A 14,565-nucleotide genomic window follows, 5' to 3' on the forward strand; every position below is an offset into this window, starting at 1 on the left:
TTTTGCAAAAGGAGGATCTACTAAATATTAATGTCACTTTTCTGGTGGGGTGCCGATAACTTATGCACCTGTCCAATTTTGTTTGAATGCAGATTGCACATTTTTTGCTAGTACAATAAACCTCATTTCAAGGCAGAAACATTACTGTGTCCAACAGTTATTAGATATATGAAACTGAAATAGCTGTTGCAAAAAAAACAATTTTTATAAAACATTAAGCTTAAGATTAATAGGGGTGCCCAAACTTTTTCATATAACTGTATCTATCTATAGATATATTTATAGATAGATATATCTATAGATACATAGATGTTTCTATCCATATATTTGGCTGCTTTCACACATCAGGTTTTTGTCATCAGGCACAATCCGGCGAGTTTTGAAACAGTAAGGAAAGGAAAGTCCAGGACCTGGTATACGAGAGATGCCTTAATGTGGCTACCAGGTACACATGAATTGGCCAATTTATGAGCTAAACGCTCTCATTTTTTCATATTTCTAGCGCAGTAATGCAGTTCAATTTTAATGTTTCTTGTTTGCATGTTTTGGCGCCGCAGTGTGCTGCCTTATTTATTTGACTGCATATGAGTTGGTGACTCTAGGTTCAGCACCTGTTCACACTGGGTCTGTGTTTGGATGTGACGGTCAGTTTTTTTAAATTTGGACTCTAAGTTTGGTCTCCTTCATGTGTCTTGCTTTTGGCTGGTCTCATAGAGCACCAGGTCTATATCAGTCACTCTTCTGATGCCACTTTTCCTGGTGTCTGCCTCATCATTGAGCTCATTTGAGCTGTTTTTGCAGCTTTTGGGCGACCCTGAAGGTGTCGTCTATGCGTTTGGTTTTGCTTCTCTTTGAATTCAATGGGATTCGGATACATTCCGCAAACTGTTCGGCACTAATCGTAACCAAACCGAACCTTTAAAGGTTTGCTCATCTCTAGTCATATCAGACATGATCAAATTTATCCACTGCAAATCGACTGCAAGTTGACTTCCATGACATTTGCAGTTCTCACTTAATTTGACCAATTTGTGACTCGATTCACGTGGATGAAAAAAAAGCCCAGCACCTTTTCCCACATCAGCATCAACCAGGGAGTAGATTTATATGATGTCAGGCTCGGTCTTGATGGCTTCCATATAATGCCTTGCAGCTACCACATTACATGCTTTAGTGCAGCCAATTAGGGGAAACAATCACAGTCACTATAAAAAAAAATACAAGCAAAGCAATGGTCATTTTAGGGTTTTATACTCTGGGGATTGAAGGTCAAAGTGATAAGGAGTTGCAGAAACTACAAAGTCTGTATGACTGTGAATTGATTAATCCATATATAACTGCAGTACAGCACCTTTTTTTCATTCTTCAGGCATATCTGTCTGAAAAAGAGTCTTTAAAAAAATGTAAATATACGGTAGTGTTCAAAATAATACCAGTGTTCAAAAACAAAAATCACAAAATATTTATACTAGTTTTTATTTCCATGCATTGGGAACATTGCACACATGTTTTCTAATTGGAAACATGAAGAGAAATGTATATAATTTTTAACTGCTTTACAGAAAATAACAAAAAATGAACATTGGGTTGTTCTAAAAAATACCAGTGCCTGTAATTGTCTTTACAAACTCACAATAAGTACTTTTTTGTGGATTTAGCATTCCTGTGATTCACTAACCTAATATTTAGTTGTATACCCACAGTTTTTTAGAACTGCTTCACATCTATGTTGCATAGAGTCAACCAACTTCTGGCACCTGTCAACTGTTATTCCAGCCCAGGACGCTTTGACAACATCCCACATTTTTTTAGGCATTTGTTGGCTTTGCATGAGAACGGCATTTTTGATGTCACCCCACAAGTGTTCTATTGGATTAAGGTCTAGGGATTGGGCTGGCCGCTCCATAACCTCAATTTTGTTGGACTGGAACCAAGAGTTTGCTCATTTACTGGTGTGTTTAGGGTCATTGTCCTGTTGAAACAATCATTTCAAGGGCATATCCTCTTTAGTGTAAGGTAGCATGACCTCTTCAAGTATTTTAATATATGCAAACATGTCCATGATCCCTGGTATGTGGTAAATAGGTCTGGCACCACAGTAAGAGAAACATGCCCACATCATGATGCTTGCACCACCATGCTTCACTGTCTTCAGAGTGTACCGTTGCTTGTGTGCAGAATTTGGAGGTTGTCTAACATACTGTCTGTGGCCCTTGGATTCAAAAAGAACAATTTTACTTTCATCAGTACAAAAAATGTTTCTCCATTTCTCTTTAGGCCAGTTGATGTTGTATTTGCTTCAGCACAAGTCTTTTTTTAACAGTGGGACTTTGCAGGACTTTTTGCCAAGAGATTAGCTTCACACATGTGTCTTCTAACTGTCACAGTACTCACAGGTAACTTGAGACTGCCTTTGATCATCCTGGAGCTGATCGTTGGCTGAGCCTTTGCCATTCTGGCTATTCTTACATCCATTTGAATAGTAGTCTTCCGTTTTGTTCCACGTCTCTCTAGATTGGCTTTCCATTTTAAAGCATTGGAGATCATTATAGCTCGACAGCCTATAATGGTCTGCACTTCTTTATATGTTTTACCCTCTCCAATCAACTTTTTAATCAAAGTATGCTGTTGTTCTGAACAATGTCTCTAACAACAAATATTTTTCAGGCTTCCAAGGAGAAATGCATGTACAACATGTCCTGGCTTCACCCTTAAATAAGGGCCATCTGAGTCACACCTGTTTCTTCACAAAATGTTTGACTTCACTAATTGAACTACACACTGCTATTATTTTTAACACATCCCCTTTGAATTAATTATTCTAATACACATACTCAAAAACATTCAGATCATGAATCTGATTCTGTTGGCTTAGAATCAACTGCACCAACTGGTAAATTGTTTGACATGTGGTAATATAATTTATACCAAAAACAGTGATTAATCTGGTTAGTCATATTGGACTGCTATTATTTTGAACACTACTGTATATATATATATATATATATATATATATATATATATACTGTATAGATATATATATATATTTAAACGCAACTATCTACCTCGCAAAGTTTGCATAATTTTGTTGGTTTGAAAAGATAAATCAAGGTTAAATGTGTTAACACTTGTTTTAATAGTCCAATATTAAAACAGTAAACACCACATGAATATAGTGGCCTGTTGTTTTGGGGCATGTACAAGGAAATGTGACATCTTTAACTTTAGGCCATTCAGAGATCATTTCATCTTCAACTTGCTTAACTGTCCAAAATAACAGTAATTTTGACAAGGGGTGCCCAAACTTTTACATGCCACTGTATTTATGTAGTTTTTCTTGACACTTCTTTTTTGGGGAAAGGGAGTGATGTAACGTCACAATTGTCATAAACTATAGATTAAAGCTAAATTATTAATTTTACAAAAAGAGCATCGCACTGAAAAACATAATAATTTGGAATTGATTTCTTTTATCCACACTCCTTTCTAAAAAATGTTTTATAAAAGTTAATCAATAAAGTATATGTATCCTAAAACGGTGTAATTAATACCTAGAACAGCTACCGTGGAGAAAGAATATGAAAGTTAAGGCCCTTGAGTTACTGCAACACAAAATTCATCTTTTTTTCGTAAAACATGTTTTAATTGTACAATTTTTAAAAAAATATATATATATATAGGGTTTCTATATGTGTTAGGGCTCATCAAGAGTCAGTTTTTCTTGTACAAGTGCTGGCCATGTTTTTTACAGACAACGCTTATACCTATGATAGTCTATATGGTATTTCACATGTCTGAATTTTTTATTGGACCGTCAAGTCTCAAATCAAACTAGCCAATGCAAGTCTATGGGTTTGTGAAAAAAATCGGACAACATAGTGGGGAAAATAATTATTTGATACAGTGCCGATTTTACAAGTTTTCACACTTACAAAGAATGGAGAGGTCTGTAATTTTTATCGAAGGTACCCTTCAACCGTGAAAGACAGAATCTTAAAAAATCCAGATAATCATATTGCATTATATTTACCTAATTAATTAGCATTTTATTATATGTGATAAGTACTTGATACAATAGAAAAACAGAATAAAATTTTTGGTACAGAAAACTTTGTTTGCAATTACAGCAGTCAGATGTTTCCTGTAGTTCTTGACCAAGTTTGCACACACTGCAGCAGGAATTTTGACTCACTCTTCCAAACAGATTTTTCCAGATCTTTCAGGTTTTGGGGCTGTCACTATGCAACATTGAGTTTCAGCTCCCTCCAAAGATTTTCTATTGGGTTCATGTCAATAGACTTGCTAGGCCACTCCAGGACCTTGAAATGCTTCTTATGGAGCAACTCCTTAGTTACTCTGGCAGTGTGTTTGTATCATTGTCATCCTGGAAGACCCAGCCAAGACCTATCTTCAATGCTCTTACTGTGGGAAGGAGGTTGTTGGCCAAAATTTTGTGATACATGACCCCATCCATCCTCCCTTCAATATGGTGCAGTTGTCCTGTCCCCTTTGCAGAAAAGCACCCCCAAAGTATGATGTTCCTCCCGCTATGCTTCACAGTTGGGAAGGTGTTCTTGGGGTTGTACTCATTCATCTTCTTCCTACAAACATAGCGAGTGGATTTGATACCAAACAGTTCTATTTTGGTCTCATCTGACCACATGACCTTCTCCTATGCTCCTGATGGATCATCCAGATGGTCACTGGTGAACTTCTATATGGGCCTGGACATGTCATGATGTGAGCAAGGGGACCTTGTGCTCCAGGCAGGATTTTAATCCATGATGGCATAATGTGTTACTACGAGTAATGTTTGACACTTTGGTCCCAACTCTGTTCAGGTCATTGACCAGGTGCTCCCATGTAGTTCTAAGCTGATCTTGACCTTTCTCAGAATCATCCTTACTCCAAAAGGCGATAATTTTCTTGGAGCTCCAGTCCAAGGAAGATTGACAGTCATGTTATGTTTCCTTCATTTTCTAATAATTAAGCCAACAGTTGTCTTCTCATCAAGCTGCTTGCCTATTGTCCTCTAGCCCATCCCAGCCTTTTGCAGGTCCCTGGTATCCTTAAACAGCTCTTTGATCTTTGCCATGGTGGAAAGGTTGGAGTGTCATTTATTGAGTGTGTGGGCAGGTGTCTACTATACAGGTAACAAGTTTAAACAGGTGTAATTAATACAGGTAATGAGTACAGAGTAGGAGGGCTTCTTAAAGAAAAACTAAGAGGTATCTGAGACCCAGAATTCTTTCTGGTTTGTAGGTGATCAAATAATTATTTCATGCAATAAAATGCAATTTAATTATATAAAAATCATACAATATGATTGTCTTGTTTTTATTTTTAGATTTTGTCTCTCACAGTTGAAGAGTACCCACGATAAAAATTACAGACCTCTCCATTCTTTGTAGGTGGGAAAACATGCAAAATCGGCTGCGTACCAAATACTTATTTTCCTCACTGCAGATGTTATCCATGTGCTGTCCAGTTTTTCCAGATTGTTTGATAAGAGAAGTTTGAGGGCCTCCAGAAGGTGTTTCTTTCATCCAAGAAGAACTGGTGAAACTCTGATGAAAAGTTGACAGTCTGATGAAACACAGTTCTTTTTTGCGTACGAGAAAATTCACTTAAGTCTGAATGACCTCTTAGGTATCACTGCATTTACCTGAGGAATTATTTTAATTTGATATTTTTACTGTCAGTAAACTGCAAAAGAAAAAAAATACAAAGAATAATAATTATTTTTTGCATTCCCCAATTTTTATATTTAAATGCATGCATTTTAGGATCAAAATCACTTTTTCCAATAAGGTTTCTTTAAACATTTTGAATCTTTTAGCTTGTATCAGTTCCTATTTATCATTGCACATAGTGTAGAAGGGTGCACAGTGATTATAAAGTGAATTTGCAAAAGCGATTATGGAGTAAAAAAAAATGCCATCCTTTTCCTTCATTACTTCTTTGGTTTATTATACAGAAATGCAACTTATAAGACAATAAAATAATGAAATTTGTAATAAAACAATAAAAATTTCTACACTATACATACCAAACTACGATCCAAATAATGGGTCAAACACCGAAGAGATCCATAATAAAAATGTGACTTTACTTGTAATTAATTAAAACATGATAATAAAAAAGGAGAGATGTCACAATAGGGGACGATAAGAGGTGGCACACAAAATATAGCATGTATTCTTATAGTTAAGTTTACAATGGCTTCAAAAGTGCCATGGGGAGCAATAGGTTATTGGAATAAATCAGGTAATGTGCACTTACATAAAGAATATACTTGCTATGCAAACAATAGATCACTATTGTGGTGTTGTTCCTTGCTATAAATAATTATTAAGACCATACTCTCAAAAATAATGGTGCTGTGTTATAGGTGTATGAACTAGGTGTTGCCCTCATAAATTTATATTTGCAGCAGTGTGAATGAATCAACAGAAAATGTAGCTCCTAACACTGTGTGTATTACCTATTGCACCTAGGAGAGATGCCGTGGACTGAAGAAGCTGGCGGCGAAACGTGCGTCGGGGTGAGGGGACGCCGAGGTGACCTCATACAACGGATCTTTCATAGTTTAGTCACAACTAGGTAAATGAAGAAAGGCACTAAAGCACTTTATCATTATTCGTTCCACCGCATCTCTCCTAGGTGCAATGGGTAATACACACAGTTAAGGGCTGCAGTTGAGTCTCCTGCCAGGGCAGTGGTGATACTCAGTACCGGGTCTGGTAGCAATTAAATGGGTGGTCACGGTGGCCCTGGACGCCCAAGTAAAAGGGATGTCTTTAAAGGGGTTGTGGAAATAATGAAAGTTTGTGACACCACCTGTAGTTTTTGGTCAGAGGTGACCGACGCTGCTTAAAGGGATCCTTTGGGGGCGATGGTGCTGCAGCAAAGATGGTGTTGCTTCCCACAGGTGTAGCGGGGTCACCAGGGCTACCGATGTGTTTGGCATGAATGGTGAATGCCGGCAAATAAATGGAGAACACATGGTTGCAGTCTTTACCTGGTGTTCTGCTGTTAAGCAGCCTCAGTCCAGGGTACCGGCAACAGGTGTAGAGTGGAGTCCAGGCAGCTTGAAGACAAGTGGAAATCGCCTTGACAGGTCAGTTTGGGAGTCTTCCACTATGCACTAATCTCTAGTCCCTTGCTGCCTGTAGTTGTCTAGCAAGGTCCTCTTTTTTTCCTGTCCAGGGACAGTACCTGGACGGTAGGTAACTTGAGCCATCTCTTTGGGGTCTCTGTCCAAGGTGACTCTGGGCTCTGATTGCTGCTGTATCTCAGGTATTATGTGGGCAAGTCCCTTTTAGTTTCCTGCCCTCCGGTTCTGCCGTGGGACCTATAGTTCCTCAAGACCTCAGGCTCCCGGTGCACAGTTTCTGCACTCAGCTTAGAGAAGCCCAGTTGCAGCCCTCCTCTAGCTCCTAAGTCCATCTGTACTCCTTCACTGTCTGCTACGAACTCTCAACTGTCCGCTTGTCTGCACCAGACTAACTGACTCCTCCTTCAGACCAGGATGTAAATAGGGAAGTTCCCCTTAAACCAGGTTTAGAGCTCCCCTTCAGGCTTGGAGTCAGAAAGTGTTGCATATAAGATTACCTGCCAAAGGAATGCCTCCTGTCTCCAGGCATGGCACTACCCCGAAAGGAAGGCAACACCAATGTAGTACCCGAACTCCTGGGGTGCCACACATTCTCTGTTGATTCATTCAAACTGCTGCAAATATATATTTATGAGGGCAGCACCTAGTTCATAGACCTATAACACAGCACCTGATTTATTCCATTAACCTATTTCTCCACATGGCACTTTGAAGCCATTATAAACTTAACTATAAGTATACATATTATATTTTGATTGCCACCTCTAAGCGTCCCCTATTGTGACATATTTGCTTATTTTATTATCAGGTTTTAATTAATCATAGAAAAGTCAAATTTTTATTATGGATCTCTTTGGTATTTGACCCATTATTTGGTTCAAAGTTTGGTTTGTATAGTTGTTGAAGTGCCTAAAATAATAGTCTTGGACCTTCTGGTATAATTAAAGTTTCTACACTAAGCAGAAACTGTGAATAATGTGCCCAACGTGAATTTCAATTTCAATGAAAAACATGTATTAATGCTACAATAAAATTAACTGCAATTAATTTACATCGAATTTTTTTAAAAAGACCAGAATGTAATGGCCCCAATACAGTGCTGAGTAGACACAGATGCTGTCAACGGCTCTACATTATTGAACATCATTTTGAGATATTGTTTTGTCTTTTATCAGTTCAGCAATATAGTTGTCTTCATATCCCAATACGTTTCTCAAGACCTCCACTGTGTGCTGCCCAATGACCGGAGGGGGTTGACGTGCAGACATGTTGAAATTGCTGAATCTTACTGCTGGACCTAAGAACATAAAAATGACATCTGCTTAGGTTAGTTAGTTGCTTAAAGGGAACCTGTCACCCCCCCTCAGGCGTTTGTAACTAAAGGAGCCACCTTGTGCAGCACTAATGCTGCATTCTGACAAGGTGGCTTTTTAGTTACAAACGCCTACACATGCTGAAATAAACACTTATAAAATGTGCCCCAACATACCCTGAAATTATCCTGGGGCGGGACTTTCCTTCTCAGTCAGAGGCAGCACAGCCGTCACTCCGGAGCTGTGCGCGCCGGGCGCCTCCTCTTCTTGCTGCATTATCATCCCCGGCGCCTGCACTGTAAGTTGCGCTGCCCGTCGTACTTACAGCGCAGGCGCCAGGACAATAATGTAGCAAGAGGAGGCGGCACCCGGCGCGCACAGCTCCGGAGTGACGGCTGTGCTGCGTCTAATTAGGAAGGAAAGTCCCACCCCCTGGGATGATTTCAGGGTATGTGGGGGCACATTTTATAAGTGTTTATTTCAGGGTGTGAAGGGAGCATAACTAAAAGAGCCACCTTGTCAGAATGCAGTATTAGTGCTGCACAAGGTGGCTCTTTTAGTTACAAACGCCTGAGGGGGGTGACAAGTTCTTTTTAACTTCAGTTTATATGCAATAGCTCAAAATGTAATTTACATAGTGTTTCTATTTTAAATTTAGAAGTGCAGTTAGAAATGACATGATTTAGATAAGTTGGCTAAATCTGCTTACTTCAACAAGATCATCCAACTTTCTACATCTAATTGTAGATGGTAGGGGTGAAAAACTAATTGTACTTTGTACTTCATCACTGTTCCTGGGCCTTCACATTGACTCTATTTCTTGGACAGCATACCTGAAAATTTGTGTTTGCAGTAACAATTCTTATCAGGTGCAATTTTGGTGATGCAGGGTGACACCAAATGTACTATAGGTCTTGTTGCTATAGTCCTACTTTAAGGAAAACTATTATCAGAAAATGATATATAGCTTAAATAATTTTTTCTGTTAAATGTGTATTTTTTACTTTTTGACGATGTTGTATTGCCATACCAAAATATGTATTAAAAATAAAAAAGTAGAAATCTTACAGTTTTTACACTGGCTACTGGGATTTTATTGGACTTTCACTTTGTATTGTTTCAGGAAACAATACCTGTGCATAGCCACAATGATCAGACCCTGATTCTAGCATTTTATTGAAGCAGCTAATGAGCCAATGCAATGGTCATTGTGAAGGAAGGGGGAGCTGAGGGGATTCTTTAGTAAGCTGTGTATAGAGGTGTTATGTGTCATTATAATCCTGCCACTAATAAGTAGTCTTGCTTAAAACTCTTCCTGCAAGGACATAAGGTAGAAGTTTAAAAATCATCAATGCTAATGAGAACTTGCAAAATAAAAATAATAATAATAATAATTATTATTAATATTATTATTAATTTCTAAATATAATTTGAAAAAAAACATATGCAAAAAATATTTAAGAATGCAAGTAACACAAAAACCCTATTTAAACAATAGGTAATTTTCTATTGATGTTTCCTATCAGGAAAGCAGTATATTATTTATCATTCTTCTAAAACTGGCTCAGTGGTTAGCACTGCAGCCTTGCAGCGCTGGGGTCCTGGGTTCTAATCCCACCTTGGACAACATCTGCAAAGAGTTTGTATGTTCTCTCCGTGTTTGCGTGGGTTTCCTCCGGGTACTCCGGTTTCCTCCCACATTCCAAAGACATACTGATAGGGATTCCAGATTGTGAGCCCCAACAGGGACAGTGATGATAATGTGTGCAAAACTGTAAAGCGCTGCGGAACATGTTAGCGCTATATAAAAATAAAGATTATTATTATTATTATTATTATTATTATTAAAACTGTGCATAATTCAAAAATTAATACATTGAGGGAAATTTACTAAGTAAAATTCTGGTACAATTTGCATTAAAAAACTATGTACATAGAGTCAGTGCAAATTTATTCGCACATCCCATTCAATCGGCCATGAGAGTGGTATGTGGCTGAAGCACAAGAGCAAGAGAACTGCCTCTTACCTACTATAATCCTCAATGCTTCTTTTGAGCCGCTAGCCTGGTGCAACTTCATCATTGTGGCGTGATGGACGTGGGGAGTCAAACCAGGCTGGCTAATAAAAATAAAAGCTGTGGATGCCCCCAGACAAGACAGGTCACTATCTCTTCCATTCAGCGGCTACAGGCCACTGTCATGTCTAAAGGAATGGGAAGTGCAGATAGATCCAATTCAGCTTTTCTTGAACCACATTTATTAATAAAGATGAGTGGATCATTTTGCACAACCAGGTCAGTGCTATCTGGCCATGCAAATAAACCTCTGCAAATTTCCTGAACTTCCAGTTTCCACAGCACAGTGTTTGATTTCCCAGCCTATCATCATGTCATCTGTGATGCAAGGGAAAGGTCATTTGTGTAGCTCCTACCCACGGCCAGAGAGTACTGATCTGGACTGTGGACCTGAGTTGCGCTAAGTGATCTGCTAATCTCTGTTTATTAGTTTCTGATCTTTGTTTGACAGAGGGGTGTGGCTTTTTTTAAGAAGATGTTTGGACACACCTTCTCATTTAAAGATTTTTCTGTATTTTCATGACTATGAAAATTGTACATTCACACTGAAGGCATCAAAACTATGAATTAACACATGTGGAATTATATACTTAACAGAAACATGTGAAACAACTGAAAATATGTCTTATATTCTAGGCTCTTCAAAGTAGCCACCTTTTGCGTTGATGACTGATTTGCACACTCTTGGCATCAGGTTACTTTTCAAAAAATCTGATAGAATTATACAGGATGGTATGTCATTCTAGCCAAATATCAGAAAGAAACTAATGGTGAAGTTCAAGTGAGCTTTACAGATATGTCATATTAACATTTTTCTTATAAAGAGCAAAAAACTTTTATTTAAGGGAAAACCCTTAGAAAACTGCTTGTTTGTCCAGTAACGTTCTTGGGATTTTCTGCACTTCGCCTGATGGCTTTGAGGTTATATGAAAAATGCTAAAATATATGCCTGTGGCATTTTGGGTAAGCTGAGCCAAACCAAAAGATCAGGATTTAGAACTAATCATCTCTGAAAATTCCCAGGAATCAATCCCGGAGTGTGTTTAATTATGAAAACACAAATCAAATCTGTTTCTGGGAGTTTTTCAATAGTAATAGGAAATTACACAAGCCATAGGATTGAAGGTCTGTGGTATATTCTTTCTATAATAGCTTGATAGCAAAAAGACAAAACGTCAACTGTGGCTTTAATTGCTCAATGAACTTAACACTGAACCACCTTGTCCAGAATGGCCTAAAGTGGCTTACAAATAGTGAATGATCTGTAGAAATCGAGATACAGATAAAGAATAACTGCTCCCCATCTATGAATAAATTAAGCTCAATGTTATAAATTATGTTTTACAGAAATTTGCTTCTATTCATCAAAATAGTGACCGTGTTGTTTCTGCAGCATCAGCAATGATGCTTGGTAAACAGAGCACACCTTTGTACAGCAGCCGAGACAGCAAAGCTATAACAGAACGAATGCCGCTGTGGTTTCTGCAAAATATGTTTTACAGTCATAGCAAGGTATAAAACAACGTTGTTAGTAAAAAACCCCATGATACAGCCCATTCCCTGAAGTCATGAATACTGTGGATGCAATCAAGAATAAGCCCTGTAATAGTGAAAGGCCTCACTTTTACATTACAAAAACAACTTGCATTGCGAGCATTTAATTGGAAAGGTAGATGTTGTAAAATTTTTACTTTTTAGGTGACCTTTTTCTTTAAACTGCTCTCATTTAGGTGGCCGGTAGCAGAATAAATTGCATTACCTTGAAGAATATTTTATTTTGCCCTAAATGTTTAATAGAAGCTGATTTGATAAGTAATTATTAAATAATATAGTGTAAATGGTAATAAAAGCTGAATTCTATTACTAGCAATCTCTACAGGGCCGGCTATGATGGAAATCTCAAGCAAAGCATAGTGTTGGGCTCATGTACATGATTGCCATCCTGTATTACTAATACACTCTACATGTACAGTAGATACAGACCATTTTGGATTCCAGTAGGCTTGCCTGGATGAGTGGTTCCTTAGGTTAGACTAAGAAGTGTGGAATCCTGAGGCCACCATGACTTTTCCCTTTAACAGCTATATGGTGATCTTAACCTCAGTGCAGGGTTTACCAGGCATAGGGATTCAAGTTCTTGGGTATCCATTAGTGCACTCATGGTTGGGTCTGAACAGGTGCAGTATATTGTTTTAATAAATTTTAGAGGTCTCCAGACAAAACAAAAAAACAGCCTAAAGAGTGGAAAGATCCGGGACTATAAGTGGCAGATAAGTATGACAGTGGACTACTTCTAATGTGTGGTCCATTGATTAGACCATTCAGCTCTTTATCTGTATTTCTGTAATAATACTATTTTATAAGATAAAATTCTTATACCATACAATAATCCAACAGATCACTGAATAAAAATGATCTCAAATGCGCTTTTAAGCTATTGGTGGTTCCAGTCACTATTGCCGCTGCCAGTTGCAGGAGGGGACATATCATTAGTGCAACCACAGTAGACGCACATGGGCCCAAGAGGTAAGCGGGCCCACTACCACTTCCAAGTCAGCAAGCATCTTCTGTCATACACAGAACTATTGGACTGGGCACACAGAGGGCCTTTTCTTTCTGTGTCCATCACTGGCTATATGTCTATTCACATTTGCGTTGTGCGGTGCAGCGTCGGCGACGCAACGCACAACGCAAATGTAAACGCATGCACAACGCAGCATTTTGTGATGCATGCGTTGACTTTTGCATGCTTTTTGGAGCAGAAAAAACTGCATCATGCAGTGTCCTCTGCGCCCTGACGCTTGCGCCACAGTGACGCATGCGTCACAAAACGCAAGAGCAACGCATGTCCATGCGCCCCCCATGTTAAATATAGGGGCGCATGACGCATGCGTCGACGTGGCTCCCCTCGATGCAACGCTAATGTGAACGTAGCTGGCAAGGAGTCCAATGCCATAATCCTTCCAGGGTAATCTATGAATCATTGTTGTCTGCCTATGAGACTTATTACTAGACTAAGCATTTGGCACTATTTTTTCATACTAATCTTATTTATAATACCCTTGTATTACATTTTGAACTTTCTGGCAAATGATAATGCTATTCATATACTAGTATTTTTACTTCTTGGCCTCCTGCTCCACACTCATCAGTGGTAGGACAGCATAAAAAGTTTCCATTTTACGATCTGTGTATTTAAAGGCCATAGTTAATTCTGTGAAAATGTGGATGTTTCTTACTGAAAATATACTTGTTAATTTCACCTAGTTAGGCTTTACTTTGTGTTTTGCACCCATTTTTGTATATTGATCCATTGTCTGTATACACCCAGCTCATTTTACCACAATGATGCTTCTACTTACGTGTTTGTACTTTTATCTCCCATATTGCTATACATCCACTGTTATCTGCTGCTCTTTCCACCTATCGCGCCGGTGATAGAAGGGTTACTGTATTCTGTATGACAATGCTTTCAAGACTCCTGTTCCATTGCAATTATTGTCACTTTACTTTGCTTTACATGGGTCAAAATCTGTACACGGTATGTCCCTATATAACCTATTATATTGTATCTTGCTTTCTATTTTTGCACTTTGCTATTCTCTACGATGTTTCCAGATGTAACCTAAACATATAAATTATTGTTCTGTGCAAACTGAATAGAACAATAAAATAGATTATTTAAAAAAAAAAATAATTAACATATAGATGTGATGAAACAAAACTTGCTACAGTTCCTGAATAAATATGTACAGTAACCCTGAAAAATCTTTGGGCAATTCACTACAAAATTTATTCCAGCTTTCAGGTTCTAAAAGGCCACACATTTTTGTGCAACCCACAGCTGCAAAACAAAATTTGTAACATCTTTTCTTTTTGCGTTGACCCTCCCGTTTTTATAAAACGAGGGTGGAAATAAGGTGGGGCCAGCAAAGCCACAGAGATTTCAGACAATGCACACAGGCATCCCAAAGATGATGATTGGAGAGTCGATGGTGGTCCTACTGGAGGGACCTCCAGAAATCAGCAAATTGTAATCACTTCTGAAGATGGAAAATAA

At 38.4% G+C, this 14,565-nt stretch overlaps 1 protein-coding gene across 1 annotated transcript in view; it reads right to left on the minus strand.

Annotated features, from left to right (window-relative positions):
- Nucleotides 1-7,997: 7,997 nt before the first annotated feature.
- The window catches only part of SUGCT (succinyl-CoA:glutarate-CoA transferase), a 1,605,135-nt gene continuing 1,598,567 nt past the window's right edge, over nucleotides 7,998-14,565 (minus strand). Inside the window, exon 14 of the mRNA XM_069730210.1 lies at nucleotides 7,998-8,414. Coding sequence (XP_069586311.1) covers nucleotides 8,251-8,414 — 164 coding nt within the window. The 3' untranslated portion in view covers nucleotides 7,998-8,250. The remainder of the gene's footprint in view (nucleotides 8,415-14,565) is intronic.

This window comes from Ranitomeya imitator, chromosome 6, assembly GCF_032444005.1.
Source record: "Ranitomeya imitator isolate aRanImi1 chromosome 6, aRanImi1.pri, whole genome shotgun sequence".
In the NCBI taxonomy this organism is placed as follows: domain Eukaryota; kingdom Metazoa; phylum Chordata; class Amphibia; order Anura; family Dendrobatidae; genus Ranitomeya; species Ranitomeya imitator.